Here is a 17,870-nt window from a genome sequence, read left to right on the forward strand (position 1 = left end):
CTTCCCAGCCCTGCATATTCCTGTGGTGAGTGCTAAGTGAGTAGCACAACTGATAGTCTGTGACCCGGTCAATGATCCCAGTGGGAAGAGAACAGATAGTGGGAGTGACTGCAGAAATCAGCTGTGGAGGGGTGAAAAGGTAAGTGCCTAGTTCTTCCATGTCACTTTAAATGGTCCACAAGGGCCCTCATAGTGCTATTAATAGCCCTATTAAACCATGTAGAAAGGAACAAACACTTTGCTAGGGTCTGTATTATGTAGCTTCTGGGTTTCTTATCACCACTGATATATTCTGATAACAAATTGCAGCAAAGAAACCATCATTTTGAACATTTAAGTTTAATAAGGCATTTGCATATATATATATTTGTTATTTACATCTTTTTATTTTACTTTTTGGAAGGAAGAATAAAAAACAATATTTATAAAATCTTCATGCATTTGAAGATTGTTGCATTAATGTCAACATAAAAGAGTCTATATCAGGCCATACCCCTCCAGTACATCCTATCACTGACTGTATGCATACACACCAAAATATCTTTTACAAATGGAAGGTAATTAAGTTATTAATTAAATACAACCAAATGCCTGTGTCCATAGATAGCAAAGCTCTGTCTAGTGCCTTTTAAAGAAACTCCTTTTTTATAAATCACCGGTAGCATGATTCAGTTCAGATAAGCAAAGTCAGAAATCCAAATTGTTAAACCAATCCATGCTAAGTTGCTGGTCATTGAAAGGGATTTGCTGGCATGTATGTTGATGGAAGTGGTTCAGCAACAGCTTTAGGCATAGCTGGCACATTCCTGGTTATTATATACAGGTAAAAGAACAATAAAGCACATTTTACAATATATTACACAAGGAAAGGGCTTGCTGTACAGAAATGTCTTAAATTAAATCAAAATGCATTAAAAATAGATCTCCTTTTTGGCAGCATTGGCCAAACACACCCTCAAAATGATATGCAGGTATCTAGTCGAATGGCGAAGTGTCGCCTCTCTCTGCATCACACTTGCTTCTCTGAAACGGTGTTTGACTTTTTCACCAACATCTCTTTGGTGTCTGCCTGCCATTGCTGCACAAGGTCTGTGGGAGTTTTGCCGTCCTGCAGGGAACACACAGAAGGTACCCGGGATTATGCAGGTGTTATATATGCAATGCCATCATTATATAAACACTAACAAAGGTGCCTAATTATTCAATGATCTTCTCCAAGGCACTTACCTTACTTAAACCTTATAATATGTGCTGTATGTAGGACCAGCGTTACTAGCCATTAGCCAATGATTCATACAGGCTGACATTTTAAACCAATGTCCATTCTGACTTGTAAATCATGGCACTGACATAGTAGTTTGATAAATTATATTGTACAATGTCGGACTGGCCCACTGGGATACCAGGAAAACTCCCGGTGGGCCCAGGTGTCAGTGGACCCTCATGCTGCTAAACATTTGGCTTATTTCATGGCCATTCACTATTTCTATGAGAACAAAGATGCTAAATAGATGAAATAATAGATCATAGTATGTAAAGAAAAAAGACTAGGAGAATAGAGGTTGAGTGAGGAGAGGAAGAATATTAGTAGTACTGAGAGTGGACCCCTGGTCTAAGGTTTTTGGGTGGGCCCCTGGTGTCCCAGTCCAACACTGATATTGTATTTTATAAAGGACTCCTGCGGTAAAACAATATTAAAGAAAAAATTTAACTGCATTTTCTGCTAGCGTGATCTTCACCTTCAGATCCTCCCATCAGATACTGTATATCTCAGACAGAGGAAAAATCACTGGCACACTTACTGCATTCTTTGCCATCATATTGGCTCCGTATAAAATAAGCATTTTGATGATCTTGTAGCGATTAAGTCTGACAGAATCATGAAGAGCAGTGTCACCTTCCTAAGCAAGAAACAAAGGGAATGATTTCATCATGTACTTTTACTGCATATTTATCCAGTGTGAGACAAATGCAGATGGACACAGTCCCATCTGTTTCTGAATTTTAAATAGACTAAAATTTTTATTGGAATTCTAAAATTCCTGGCTTTTTCAAACAATATTTATTAATAAAGGGTTTAGAGCACACTAGGGCTGATCTGTATCCAATGTTTGATTTGATGTTTTGATTAGGCCGAATGTTTAGTGCCAAGCACTAATTAGGGTTCAGAATACAGTTTGTGGTCTTATGGAAGATTGTGGTGTTTTGGATTTGGTACAGTATTACTAATGATGTTTCCTTACCCTATCCCTGCCATTGATTTCTACACCAGTAGCAATCAGGTGCTCCACAATATGAGCATGACCAGTGCGTGTGGCCACATGGAGAGGTGTACTTAGTAGCTGAAATTAAAAAGAAACAAAGTGTTAAAAAAAAGGAAGGTAAAACCATGTGCATTAAGGATATATCGCTAGAATGTATAAAAGGTAATCATGTTCGAAATATATGGTACACCTAACTGTTACTATTAAGCTGGTTACTATTAACTGGAATGGTCACAAGCGTCCATTCCATTATCTGACTTCATATTGTTTATTGTTACATAGTTAAATCGGGTTGAAAAAAGACAAAGTCCATCAAGTTCAACCCCTCAAATGAAGACCCAGCATCCATACACACACCCCTCCCTACTTTTAATTAAATTCTATATACCCATACCTATACTAACTATAGAGCTTAGTATCACAATAGCCTTTGATATTATGTCTGTCCAAGAAATCATCCAAGCCATTCTTAAAGGCATTAACTGAATCAGCCATCACAACATCACCCAGCAGTGAATTCCACAGCCTCACTGTCCTGACTGTGAAGAACCCCCTACGTTGCTTCAAATGAAAGTTCTTTTCTTCTAGTCTAAAGGGGTGGCCTCTGGTACGGTGATCCTCTTTATGGGTAAAAAGGTCCCCTGCTATTTGTCTATAATGTCTTCTAATGTACATGTAAAGTGTAATCATGTTCCCTCGCAAGCGCCTTTTTTCCAGAGAAAACAACCCCAACCTTGACAGTCCCCCCTCATAATTTAAGTCTTCCATCCATCTAACCAATTTAGTTGCACTTAGTCTCTGCACTCTCTCCAGCTCATTTATATCCCTCTTAAGGACTGGAGTCCAAAACTGCACTGCATACTCCAGATGAGGCCTTACTAGGGACCTATAAAGAGACATAATTATGTTTTCATCCCATGAGTTAATGCCCTTTTTTATGCAAGACAGAACTTTATTTGCTTTGTTATCTACAAAGACCCCTAGATCCTTCTCAGTTAAGGAAACTCGCAACACACTGCCATTTAGTGTATAACTTGCATTTATATTATTTTTGCATAACCTTGCATTTATCAACATTGAACCTCATTTTCCAGTTTGCTGCCCAGTTTTCCAACTTAGACAAATCACTCTGCAAAGTGGCAGCTTCCTGCATGGAACCTATAGTTCTGCACAATTTAGTATAGAAACAGTACTTTCAATGCCCACCTCCAGGTCATTAATAAACACGTTGAAAAGCAAGGGACCTAGTACAGAGCCCTGCGGTACTCAGCGCCGTTTCTGTATGCATTGCCGCCTGAGGCGGCTCCAGTAATGCCGCCCCCCCAGCCCGATTCGATTTCCTGGGGGGAGGCAGCAACGCTAGTGCGGAGAGCGCAATTGCGCTCTCTCGTCCTAGTAAAGCCAAATTTCCGGTTCAAAAACCGGAAATTCGGCTCTTAAAGGCACCAGGAGCGGCTTTTTGCCACCCCTGGAAACCTAGCTGGCGATGCCGCCTGAGGCGAGCGCCTCAGCTCGCCTCATTGGCGGATCGCCCCTGGCGGTACTCCACTAACAACACTAGTCCAATTAGAAAATGTTCCATTTACCACCACTTTTGTAGTCTATCTTTTAGCCAGTTCTCTATCCCGGTATAGGTACAAATATTATGTTCCAGGCAGGCCCGGACTGGCAATCTGTGGGTTCTGGCAAATGCCAGAGGGGCTGCTATAAGGTGCCATAGAAAGTCAGTATTTAGTGGGCTGGTGGGGGCTGTTTGGGCCTCTGTGTGGGCTGTTTGGGCCTCTGTGTACCTAAAATGCCAGGGCCTATTTTAATTCTCAGTCCGGACCTGGTTCCAGGCCAACATTCCTTAATTTAACCAGTAACCTTCTGTGTGGCACTGTATCAAATGCTTTAGCAAAGTCTAAGTAAATCACATCCGCTGCCATCTCAGAATCGAGGTCACTCGATTATTTGCTTCCCCAGAATGCCATTTTCTTTTAGCAGACTAAACATAAATTAAGTTACTTCAGCAAGGTGATTAGGATGTACTATGTCTACCGGGATAAAAAGTAAGTTTTAGGTTTCTTTAGTGGGGTCATTAGCCCATTGTACTTCAACTACACATAGCAGCTACCAATCTCCCTGTGTGACATGGGTTAAATAGAAAACATCATATGCATGGTTTTACCTTGTCTTTGACATTTATTTCTGCTCCACTATCCTGAAGAAGCTTTACTACATCCAGCTTCCCTCCACGGCAGGCCCAGTGAATAGCAGTGCTATCCAGCTATGGGGAGAAGAAATTATACATCATTTCATGCCTATTTAAAAGGCATGTACTTTCATAGGAATGGGCATGCTATTTGCATGCATTCATATACCAAGAAATATGCCAAATATGTTAATGATATACCCCATCATACTAACATGGTAATAAAGTTCAGCCAGGCATTAATAATGTTCAAAACATAATTGTAGGTATAAGGTGTCCTACCCTAGAGCAACTTACACATTTCGATAATATCATACCAACAGACAAATGTTTATAAGAAAGATGATTTGAAATATCGAGCAATATATCATTAACATGAATACTGCTATTTAGAGATGATCCTACATAGAAAAGACTGGTCATTATTATCAGAGTGACTATACATGATCAGATAGTATTGCTTAAAGGAAAACTATACCCCCCAAACAATGTAGGTCTCTATTAAAAGATACTGAGTAAAACAGCTCATGTGTAAAACCCTGCTTCATGTAAATGAACCATTATCATAATAATATACTTTTTTAGTAGTATGTGCCATTGGGTAATTATAAATAGAAAATTACCATTTTAAAAAATAAGGGGCGCCCCCTGAGATCGTACGATTCACTGTGCACACATACAAACCACATGTAAGGTCACATGAGCCAATTAACAGACAGAGTTCTGCCTTTTGCTTCCTCACTTCTTCCTGTTACAGTTAGTGTTGTAGTATTTCTGGTCAGGTGATCTCTGAGGCAGCACAGATATAGTCACAAAATGGTGGTTCAAGGCAAGAGATGTAAAAGGGCAAATATATGTAAATATATATTCCAGTTTGGCAAGATTCTTTAATATGTCATTCAATTTGATATAAACTATCTGTTGCTTAAGTATTCATTTTGGGGGTATAGTTTTCCTTTAAGCCAAACAAACCAACACTTTTTAAACTTGCCCAAGCAGCAAAAAAACTGATGACACAATAATGCTCAACAAACATGAACAAACAAACAAGATAATCTATGTATGGCCATTTTTTTATATGAACTCTACACAATGGACTATATCTGCTAAGCAGATATGGCAAATTGGTATGAATTGGACTAACAGTTATCCATATATAAAAATTGAAAGCAGGCTCAGCATAATATCTGGTTTATATTAAGAACACAAATAAAACTTGAAATAAACTTTAAAACAAACCACTCTATATTTTTTAATGGAGACACCCTTGTCCTACTCGGGTATTATCGCCATATGTTCTACGCACAAAAATAACAATTACTGAATTTATATATGTCAAACACTATAAAATGACCTAGAACGCTACATAATTTTATTCTAATCGTCTTATTTCAGAACATGCAGACTTCTCTGAATCATGCCCTGGGTATTATCTTCCTAGAATATATATCTTACCCTATCCCTGAAGTTGACCGATGATCCACTGTCTAAAAGTTTCTTGATGATTTCTATGTGACCCTCCAATGATGCTCTGTGAAGTGCTGTTCTCTTGAACTGCCAAATAAGAAGTAATTAATTCATACTGATGACTTACAGTATATGCCCCAGAAATAATGATGTACAGGTCGAGAAAAAGTCTACCTGCACCCAACCCTAACCAGTGCCTGCCTGACCCGTGCCCACCTTCCCCCCTCCATTTATAGACCCACGCCAACCCACCCTGCTGATGACGCCACCAAAGGGCTGGGCAGGTGACAGTAGGCAGAAGAGCTCAACCTGAACCTGCGCATGACCTGCAAGTGGTGTGCCAAACCCACCCGACCTGTGGGTAAACTCCCGGGTTTTGGGGCCGGCCCGCACATCACTACCCAGAAAATATAATAAATATAAAAATATAATAATTAACTTTTATAGCAAAGCTACTATGCAACTCATAACAGGGCAGAGGCCAGTGTTACTTATCATAACATTGGTCTAGAAAATGGCTTCATTTTTAACTTGATTGTAAAAGAAGGGAAATTCAAAAATGTATACATTTGCCACTAAATATCATGCTGTGTTGTAATGAAGCTATATAAATAATAATTTCAATGTCTATAGAAATATTTGAGACAATGGGGTGTAGTTGTTTCCACCTTATAATGTTCTTAGTGCCTTGCAAAATATGAGACACTGGATTTTCAACAAGCTTTTAAGACACAGGTTGACAATTGGCAAGCAGTATAATGTTTTTACTAATGATTAATCATTATAGAAAAGGTAGACATTGCTTAACTAAGAAGAATGAGTTTAAAACCACTGTATCATCAGAATATTATAGTCAAGCTCTGGAAAGTAGAAGTTGGACAGGCTACATATCCTAGCTACAAAGTGGAACCATGAAAGTGGTGATGAAATTTTCACAAGCCCAGGCATTTCAGACAGCATCAGGTTGCCAACCAGACTCCTCTCAGGTCTTTTTTTAGATATACCTCATCACAAGTGTCTGGAGAGCCACCATCCTCCAAGAACTTCTCAATGATGTTCATCTTGCCGTCAACAGCAGCCTTGAGGAATGCCTCGGCAGTGACAGGTCCTGTCTAAAGAGCAGTAATAGCATCACATGTGTAACTGACACAATATATTTGGAATTTACATTCACAGGGTTGGCATGACTTGAGCTCTGCATATTTCTGAGGTACTCAGAAATATAAATGCCTCAGTTAGAAACCAACTGGATGTTTGAGTGCTGCATATTGGACATCCTGGATCTACAATGTACATCATAATAATGCAAACTTAAATTTAGACTTCAATGAGCTGCAATTTCCAGCATCGTTAAGGTGGTCATACATGGACAGATTTAAGCTGCCAATTTCACCCCTTCAGACCAAGTCAGCAGCTTATCTTTTTGTTTATGGGGCCCTCCGATGGGCCTGCCAAATGAGCCCAGCTTAATACAACTCCAAGACTTGTCACACTCAAAAGCATGTATAAATTGTTAAAATAAATGTTATTGTTCACATAATTCTTCCAAATAGAAGGGAAATAGAAATGTAGTGGAGTGACGGACCACTTAGATTTCTGTACTGCAGATTTTGTTCATGTATTCTAACTCCAAAAAAAAAAAAAAACAAGAAAAATGACTTACAAGCTCTGGCTCCGGAGGTGGTTCAGGAGCAACTATCAATGACTTCTTCTTTTTTCTCTCCTGTCTCTTTTTTCGTATTTCAATTAGATTTTGGATGCTACCGACATCGATAATTTCTTTTCTTAGGTCAACAGAAGTCTTCCTCACACGGTCATCACCCTATAGAAACAGCCATTAATTGTGAGATTGAAGATGTGGTTGAAACCTTACATCAAGAAAATGGGTGAGAAGTGAATTCATAGCATTTAAAATAGAAGTAAAATTCTAAGTTCTCCTCTCATTGTTCTAAAGATATTATCCATTAAAAAAGTTTGCATGAAAAGGACTTTTTCTTTCAAGGTCACCTATTTGTGACAAAAACATTTAAATTTAAGGTAGGGATAACAGGAATAGAAGAGGAAATAAGAATAAGGAAAGAAGGAAAAGATAGCATTGAGAGAGCATTGTATGGAGGAAGAAAAAAAAAAGAAGCATAAAGTAAAATGGATTGATAATATAATGTAGTGTTGCCCTCAATGCCCTGCACTGGTAAAACTGGTGTGTTTTTTTCAGAAAGAATACTATTGTTTATATAAACAAGCTGATGTGTAGCCATGGGGGCAGTCATTCAAGCACAGGATACCCAGCAGATAACAGATAAGTTCTGAAGAATCCCATTGTATACTGAAGAGCTTATTTGTGTATCCTGTGCCTTTTCTCCTTTTTGAGCTTTGAATGGCTGCCCCCATGGCTACACAACAGCCTGTTTATATAAACTATAGTAGAGTTTCTGGAAAAAACACACCAGTTTTACCAGTGCAGAACAACAGTACATTATATTTTCATTACTTTCATTTCATTTTTTGGTGTTACTGTTTTTTTAAGGATGAAAAGGAAGGAAAATATTACGAAAAAAGAACATAGATACATGGAAAATTAGAATGAGGAAACAAGAAGGGCTCAAACTATGAATTACAGGTATAGGATCCGCTATTCGGAAACCTGTTATCCAGAAAGTTCCAAATTACAGGAGGCCTTCTCCCATAGGCTCTGTTATAAGCACATAACTCTTTTTTTGTAATAATAAAATAGAACCTTGTACTTGATCCCAACTATGATAAAAATAAACATTATTGGAAGCAAAACAATCCTAATGGGTTTATTTAATGTTTACATAATTTTTAAATAGACTTAAGGTATGGAGATCCAAATTACAGAAAGATCCCTTATCTTAAAACCCCCAGGTCCTGAGAATTCTGGATAACAGGTCCCATACCTGTAAATGAGTGAATGGGATGAAGAACAAAACATCATGTGCATGACATATGCTCAGTTGACTGTAAACTCCAGGGTAGAGCACAAGTCTCAAATGAAAGCCTTTCTGAATGGCTAATTACCTTTAAATTAGCGAGATTTCGATTCACCGGTGGCTGGTATTTCTCATCATTTAAATCACTGGAATCAATGTCAACAACACCTATCTTCCTAAAACGAGGCTTTACCTTCTGCAACAAAATACATTTTCCAAAGACATGATATTAGTTTAAACAGTACATTGCAGGCACACTAGAACTGCTGCTCCATTTAACAAGTATTTCAGTTTTACTGTTTTATCTCTAGGAAAAGAAATATTAATTAAAATAAACATAATTTGCTATGAATTCAAACAGTCACTGGCACATTGCATGAAATAGAGAGAATTCTTCCAAAGCAGGGATCTTAAAAACAGACTGATAAACTGGGACTGGGATACCAGGGGCCCGCCAGAAAACCTTAGGTTGAGGGCCCACTTTTCAAACTATTATACCTCCTCTCCTCACTCACCCTCTTTATTCTCCTAGTCTCTTTTCTCTACATACTATTCTCTATTCTTCTATTATTAAGCCTCTTTATTCCCATAAAAAAATAGAGAATGACCATGAAATAGGCCAAAAGGTTAGAAGCAGGAGGGCCCACTGACACCTTGGCCCACTGGGAGTTTTCCTGGTATCCCAGTGGGCCAGTCCGACACTGCTGATAAAAACAATCTTTTTCCTGTAAAATAATGGATAAATATTTCTAGGCTTGTGCAAATAATTGTTATTTTCATTGGTAAGAATGGGATTTCTTATATGCGAACTTGATATCCAGAGAGGTTCGAAATTCAAAAAAGGCCACCTCCCATTTAAATCCCATTTTAAGCAAATAATTCAATTTTTTTTAATCATATCCCTTACTCTGTAATAATACAGCAGTTCCTTTTTTTTCTTTTCAAATTCTTTTTATTGAGTTTGCAATAAAATATGAATAATTTACATAGCTTTTTGATAATCACAAGCATATGGTTATACAGAAACATGTATATGAAATTCAAAAAGAATTAGTACAATATCAACCATACACATTAAAACAAAAAAAGTTAAAACAAATACAAATATAAATATATAAATATAAATAGACCTGTACTTTCCATATAGCTCAAGCTTTACAAAATAAAATTAATGACTCAGTCGAGAAAATTTAGATAAGATAAACAATGCAATTTAGTGAAAGGGCTTAGTCTTTAAATAAAATAACTAGTTATTTTCATCTTTCCCCATAAGTTTGTGAATGAGTTTTCTTTTAGCATCATCAAGAGTTGCAATATAAAAAGACCATCTACGTTCAATCCTATTTCTCTGAGATAATTCATCAACTCTGTATCTAATGACCTCTTGGATACATAAATTGTATAAATATGAAAATACATCTTTCAACTGTGGGGGATCATCTCTAATCCAACATAGGAAAATAGATTTCCGGGAAGCTGCCAGGACTAACCAGCTATAATCAAATATTTCGGTTGAAAAATTTGTTAATGAAATATTATTTGCCACCAGAAAAGAGTCCTTAAGACCCAATAAAGCAAAATGTGGATTTAATACAATATCTGACTTAATAGACTTTTTAATAAAGCAGGTAACATACTCCCAAAACTGTTTAATAAATGGGCACGACCAAATATAATGAAAAAAATCAACATTTTGCTCTCTACACTTAGGACAATAGGAAACCTTCCGAGAGTCCATAGAGTTCTGGAATAATATTCCATATCCAAGATGAGTAAATCGATAATGTTGATCTCTCCAACCCTCAGAATTTACATATTTCCTGAAATTTTGGAAGGATCTCAAAAGGTCTTTAGATGTTATACTAGTTTCCAAAAAGGAAGTCCATTTAGCTGATGCATTGACAAATGGATCTTTAACCTTGGAAAGTTTACTAAGTAAATGCGATGATATCAAAGGAATACTATTAAGACTAGGGTCATCCGATAATTGCAATATTGAATCGTAGAACTGATTATCTCTCAATTGCGACCTACTTCTGCTTCCAATTAATGAAAACCCCTGTCTAATTTGTGAATAGATTAGTCTGTCTCTTTCTGAAAGGTTATATAACCTTTTAACTATTTCCCAAGAAAAAGGATTACCTGTATCTGGATCTACAATATGTCTAATTTGGGATATACCAAGTTTTCTCCATTTATAAGAAAACTGATTACTTTGTTTTTTAGGAAAGCCTTTTAAAAAAAAGGGGGAAAGAAAAGGCGAAATTGTATAGTTTAAGTTATTCTGTTTACACAGAATCTTCCATGTAATAACCGTATCTCTATAGATAGGATTTTTTTTAATATCAATATGTTGGTCAGACCAGATTTTATGAAGAGAGGATGTAATATGTTCTTTGGAATCTATGAATAATTCAAGATCAAGATTAGTGAATTTCTCCTTACCAGATAACCATTCCAAAATGTATCTAGTATTTGAAGCTAAATTAAATTTCCTAAAATTAGGAACATTAAGTCCTCCTGAAAACTTAGAATTTCTCAACCTCATTAAAGAAATTTTTGGTTTTTTGTCCTGCCAAAGAAATTTGCTCAAAATACGGTCTAACTTTTGAATATCAGAATGTTTTAACAATAAGGGTAAGTTAAGGATGGGATATATAATCTTTGGAAAAGTTAGCATTTTAAATAATGCCACTCTTCCCATTAAATTTAGTGGACTATTAATCCATTTTTTACAAAGGACATTCATATTCTGAATTAAAGGAGTGTAATTTAAAGAATATAATTTACAAAGATCTGTAGAGATAAAAATACCTAGGTATTTTATTTTACCAGAAGGTGGTGTAAGATGAAGATCTATAAGTAATTGACGTGGAATCACACTACAAATGTTCAAAATCTCAGTTTTACTAGAGTTAATAATATATCCTGAAAATTTTTTGTAATTCTCAAAAAACGTGAAGATATTTTGAAGTGATAAAATAGGATTACTAACAATCAAAAGAAGATCATCAGCATATACTAAAGATTAAATATGTTTACCATCAATGTTTAATCCCTTAAAAATATCGGAAGAATCTAAAAATCTGATCAGAGGCTCCATAGAGATATTAAATAAAAGAGGGGATAGAGGGCAACCTTGACGAGTACCTCTGAAGAGACCAAAAGTCTCAGAAAGTTCTCCAGTTACAGCAATTCTTGCTTTAGGATTAGAATAAATGGAGTTGAGTAAATCAATAAATTTTCCTTCAAAACCAAATTGATCACAACATTCTGAAAGATATTTCCATGAAACATTATCAAAAGCTTTTTCAGCGTCTAAGCTTAATAAAGAACACGGAGATGTAGATTTCTTAGCATTATAGATAACATTCAATAAAGTACGTATGTTTTTAACACCTGTTCTGTTCTTTACAAAGCCATTTTGTTGAGGGGAAATAATGCTGGGTAATATCTGGGATAACCTATCGGCTATTATCTTTGTTAGTATCTTAAAAGAGATTAATTAAAGAAATTGGCCTAAAAGAAGCTGGTAGAGAAGGATCCTTTCCCTCTTTTGGAATTAGTTTAATATGAGAAGTAGAGCTAGAATTTAAAAACTTCCCCTTACAATAAATTTCGTTATATAAGTTGGTTAAAAAAGGGGTTATTTCCATTTTTAATGACTTATAAAATGGAGATGTTAATCCATCTGGACCTCCTGCTTTGAAGTCCTTAAGTGAAGTTATGATGGAAAGCACTTCTTGCGTGTTAATTGGTTGGTTTATTAAGTCTAATTGTACCTTAGATAATTTTGGAAAGTTAATCTTTGAAAGAAAATCTAAACAATCCGTAGTATTAGTGTGTGAAGGGGAATAAACAGATTCAAAATAATTTTTGAAAATATTCACTATCTCCTTTGGAGAATTAGTTAATTGATTTAAACTATTTTTAAGAAGAATTGGCTTATGTGGTCTATTACCATTTTTGAATAAGTTAGCTAGAAATCGATTGGATTTATTATGCAAATTATTCCATTTAGCTTTATAATATATCATAGAAGTTTGATCTCTCAAATTAGTCCAATGTTTCAGATTTTCTAAAGATTCTTTATATTTATCACTATTTTGTTTTGAGGGATTTATAATGAAATTCAAGTAAGCTTTCTTTTGTATTTCAGTATGAAGGAGAAATTCTTTATCTATTTTCCTTCTAAAATGAATTTTATAAGAAGTTATTTCTCCTCGAATAACCGCTTTCCACGAATCCCATAACAATGGAAGATTGTCTTGATGTTCAACATTATCTTTTAGAAAAAGATTCCATCTTTCTTTTAACATGTTATTAAATTCTGGTTTATCTTTGAAAAAAGTGGGATAAGACCATGGTACATACGATTTTGGGACAGGGCATAACTCTATTTCAATCAGGACTGGGGCATGGTCCGACAAGTTAATATTACCAATACTTGCAGATCTTGTTTTATTTAAGATATCAATTGACGAGAATAAATAATCAATTCGAGTTCCTATCCCATGAGGATGAGAAAAAAAAGTAAAATCCCTCTGTCGGATGTAGCATCCTCCAAAGATCTATTAATTTAGTTTGGTTTTCAAAATTTGACAGTAATTTAGACTTCCTTAATGGTTGTTTTCGGACTAAACCACTTTTGTCTAAAGGCCATAAATAAGATTCATTAAAGTCACCTCCAATGATAAACCTATGTTGTGGATAAGATACAATTTTCTGAATTATCTGAGCATAAAATTCCTCTTTACCAGAATTGGGGGCATACAGCAGTTCCTTGTACATGCTGGTGGCTAAGATGCATGAATCCCAATTGGTGGCAAAACAATCCTATTGGGTTTATTTCATGCCTTTTAGCAGATTTAAAATATGGTAATCCAAATTATCGGGGGAAATAACCTTATTCGCGAAACCTCAGGTCCCAAGAATTTAAGATTAGATATCCTATACATGTATAATGAAACCTGATTTCAGTTTATTATATATCTTGAACTCCCTCCAAAAAATGTAGCACTCCAAAATATTTATTGTACCCAGTGGCGTGACTGGGCCCCACAGCTTATTAATTTTAGGGGCCCCATAATCCTCTTTTTGATACTACCTTAAATGCTGTATTTATTATCTAATTTTGCTTCTATGTGTAGCGGAAGTAGAATAATGTTTTTTTAATTAACAATTAATTTTCATTAAAACTATGTAAAATCAAAAAAGAAACAGTCAGAGGGGTAGATCTATTATAGCCAATCAGAGCAATATATGTGAGCACCACAGTTGACTTAACACATTAATTATGCTACACAGACCAAGGCATACATAGATACATTTACACATAAACGTACAAATATGTAAAATCTGTGATCATCAAATTAATTGCATAAATATATATCTGTATATACCTGCATGGGATTCCTCCAGAGGATTTGGTTTCCTCCCACACCTAAACATACAGGAGAGCAACTTGGATTCTGATGGAAATTAGCGTAATGTGGGTGTTATGGGCTAGGGAACTTAGATTGTAAGCTCAGTCGAGACAGGGACCAGTAAGAATGATGAGCAATCTCTGTACAGAACTATGCGACGTCAGCAGTGTATTAATAAAGGATAATAAAGTAATCTGTATCAGTCTATAAAGGTATCTTGGAAGACATGGCACTGAATAATATGAACAACAGTATTGTGGAATAGTGTATACATTATAATTACTAGCCACCACATTACTATGTTTCTTTCTTCCACAAACATGGAAATGGAACCAGTAACGTTCCTCTTCTATAACCAAAGAAAATGGGTAAGGTATATAGCAGAATAGGTGGATATCTTCAGGGCAAATTCACATACACCTGGAAAGTTTTAAATGGTGGGGTTTGAAAGCAAGAGAATGACCTATGCATAGAATGTTAGTTGTTAAGAAGCCTGCTCACTGTCAGATTCATTAGTTTCATCACTTTCCCACTATATCCATTGTGAAAAAAAACTTTTTGTTAGAGGACAAATGATGCAGATTTCCTTATAGTGCAATGTAATTAAGAAAATAGTCCAACACACTATCACTGAGTACAGTTGAATTGATAGATCTTCTTTGAAAAACTTTACCAACAGTAGTTCCAGCATTATGCTAACTATAGCTTTTACAAAATAAGGGTCCGTGGAGAATAATGTCTGCTCTGTATGTACATATTGAGGTTGCACGTGTCCTGGGCTGTTCAGCAGAAGCTCAGTTTGACATGTCTATTGCCCTAGGCCAGGGGTCCCCAACCTTTTTTATCCGTGAGCCACATTCAAATGTAAAAAGAGTTGGGGAGCAACACAAGCATGAAAAAGTCCCTTGAAGTGCCAAATAAGGGCTGTGATTGACCAATTGGTAGCCCTATGTGGACCGACAGCCTACAAGAGGCTCTACTTGGCACTATACTTAGTTTTTATGCAATTAAAATTTGCTTTCAAGCTTAGAATTCGAAAATAAATACCGGCTTTGAGGACCCTGAGAGCAACATCCAAGGGGTTGTAAAGCAACATGTTGCTCACGAGCTACTGGTTGGGGATCACTGCCCTAGGCCTTCATTTGCCTTCATTCTGTAGTTCAAACATACCCCATGTCTTTCATTCATTCTTCACAGATTTATGTGCCACAATCTCATCAGGGAACATCAACACAACCTCATTGTTATTTATATTATTCTTTTTATACCATGTGTGCCTTCCTGACCAGCTCAAGTACTTCCTTCCTGAGAGATGTTTCATTCAAAAGTATTACTCAAATCCAAGCAAGAAGTCTAACATTTCCCTCGCGTGTGGCCACTACAGCAATGCTTCATTGTAGTCTATGAGGCAGATATCGCTATTGATCAAATACAACTGGAAAACATTAGATTTCCAGGCCAGTTATTCAATCACAAGATGTTTTTTTGGACACTATCAGGAATCCAGAGGCACTATGTGAATGGACAAATCAATGAAAAGAACTATTCACATGACATGGGGCAGCTGGGAAATTGACAAAATGTCTAGCCCCATGTCAGATTTCAAAATTGAATATAAAAAAAATCTGTTTTGCTCTTTTGAGAAATGGATTTCAGTGCAGAATTCTGCTGGAGCAGCACTATTAACTGATTCATTTTGAAATTTTTTTTTTCCCATGACAGTATCCCTTTAAGAAGGAAAGAATAAGAAGAAATAATAAGGCTAAATCCTCATGGTTTCATTTAAGCCAGTCTTTTATGTATATAAGCAGTTTTTTAAAAATCCCAACATATTAATGATTAAATGTACACATGAGTGGATACATATACAGTAAATATACAAAATAACATGTGCAGGATTCACCTCATGTTCCTCCAGCTCCAGCTTCTGATCAATAATATCGGTCGCCCATTTGACTTCGTCCTCCATTGCCAAGTTGTATTCAATATTCCCACTAGACTCCAGAAAGAGGTCCCTTTCCCTGTTTTTCAGCTGAGATTTGTCTCCTGCCACCAGATTGGGTTTATTTGTGGTTGAGAAATAGAGAGTGTGTAGGATAGAAGCAGAGGCTGCTGCTGCCCAGCTACTGTAGGTCCCAGCTGAGACAGAGCTTTATGGCAGCAGGCAGGGACAACTCCACCCCTCTTTTACTGCAGATTCAGTAGGACCATCATTTAGAACAACAGGTGTAATTCCCTGCACATGACCTGGGAGCCTTTACCATGAGCTCAGCCTGTCACATTATGTCACATCTTTCTTCCTGACCCTGTGTCACCTTTACAGCCCACTATTAACTCTCCAAGTGCCAGTCTAGGCCTTTGTATTGCTGCTTCCGCTGAAGCTCTGGTTTCAGGCCCTTATGTTCTTGCCAACATTAGAAGGTGACCTTGTTTTCCCATAATGTTCTATGACAAACTCAGGCTGTGGATTCTCTGTTTTAACTTTCTTAGTAATGATGTAGAGCTCTGCGCTTGTGTATTAGGTGTGACTCTGACTGGGATTGCATGCCCCTGGCTTGTTTCCCCTTTCCCTGGCTTATTATTAGTAACATTTATTTCTGATGCATAGCTATGCACAATAGGATTAAAGTGATCACAGGAGGTGCTTTGTTCCAGATTCATCCAGTTTGTGACCTTTAGATCTAGAACAGATCATTAACACACATTTTCATATTCACTTTAATTTTCCACATCAAAACAGAACCCAGGAGGGCTCTCTGGCTGTACCCTGGCTGCCAAACAATAATACCTGTTCCAACACACTTTGCAGTTATTTTTATTTCTGTGCTATTCTGGCACTGACCAGTCACCAGGCAACTACAAAGTAAGATTTTGCTTTACATATATTGCTATTAATACCTCGCCTATACATCATTTAGTCTGACATTTAAAGGAACAGTTACACTAAAACATGAAACTGTTTTAAAGTAATGAAAATATAATGTACTGTTGCTCTGCACTGGTGGGAAACGGCGTGTTTGTTTCAGAAATACTACAATAGTTTATATAAACTATAAAATTACTGGGGCAGGCATTTAAAGCTGAAAATCCCAAACTTTTGCCTGCCTGACTTACTATTCTGAACTCTGCCTGTACCGACAGGAGGCCTGCCCAGGCCCGGACTGGCAATCTGTGGGTTCTGGTAAATGCCAGAGGGGCTGCTGTAAGTTGCCATAGACAATGACTATTTATTGGGCTGGTGGGGGGCTGTGTGGGCCCCTGTGTGGGCTGTATGGGTCTCTGTTTACCCAAAATGTTAGGGCCTATTTTGAATCTCAGTCCAGACCTGGGCCTGCCTGACTATTCTTGAACTCTGCCTGTACCGACCCCTGCCTGCCTGGCCACACTTTATCGTGTATTCCTTAAGCAGTGGCGTAACTACCTGGGGGAGCAGGGGTGGGATTGGGCAAAGGGCCCGCACCACCTCAGGGCCCCCCGGCAGCTTGCGCCACTGAGTTCTTCGGCCATTTCCGGGCGTAAGGAGGGGATCGGGGCCCGGCTGCACATCCCGCGCCAGGGCCCGTCCCCC

General features: G+C 37.1%; 1 protein-coding gene across 1 annotated transcript; it reads right to left on the minus strand.

Moving 5' to 3' along the window:
- Positions 1–323: 323 nt before the first annotated feature.
- ankrd2.S (ankyrin repeat domain 2 (stretch responsive muscle) S homeolog) lies at positions 324–16,384 on the minus strand. Its single transcript, NM_001093684.1, has 9 exons — positions 16,206–16,384; positions 8,965–9,072; positions 7,589–7,747; positions 6,930–7,037; positions 5,914–6,012; positions 4,435–4,533; positions 2,244–2,342; positions 1,803–1,901; positions 324–1,108 (listed from the first exon to the last, which is right to left on the minus strand). The coding sequence occupies exons 1-9, from the start codon at positions 16,269–16,271 to the stop codon at positions 1,010–1,012; spliced, it is 936 nt and encodes a 311-aa protein (NP_001087153.1). The 5' UTR covers positions 16,272–16,384; the 3' UTR covers positions 324–1,009.
- Between the last annotated feature and the right edge of the window lie 1,486 nt (positions 16,385–17,870).

This window comes from Xenopus laevis, chromosome 7S, assembly GCF_017654675.1.
Source record: "Xenopus laevis strain J_2021 chromosome 7S, Xenopus_laevis_v10.1, whole genome shotgun sequence".
Classification (NCBI taxonomy): domain Eukaryota; kingdom Metazoa; phylum Chordata; class Amphibia; order Anura; family Pipidae; genus Xenopus; species Xenopus laevis.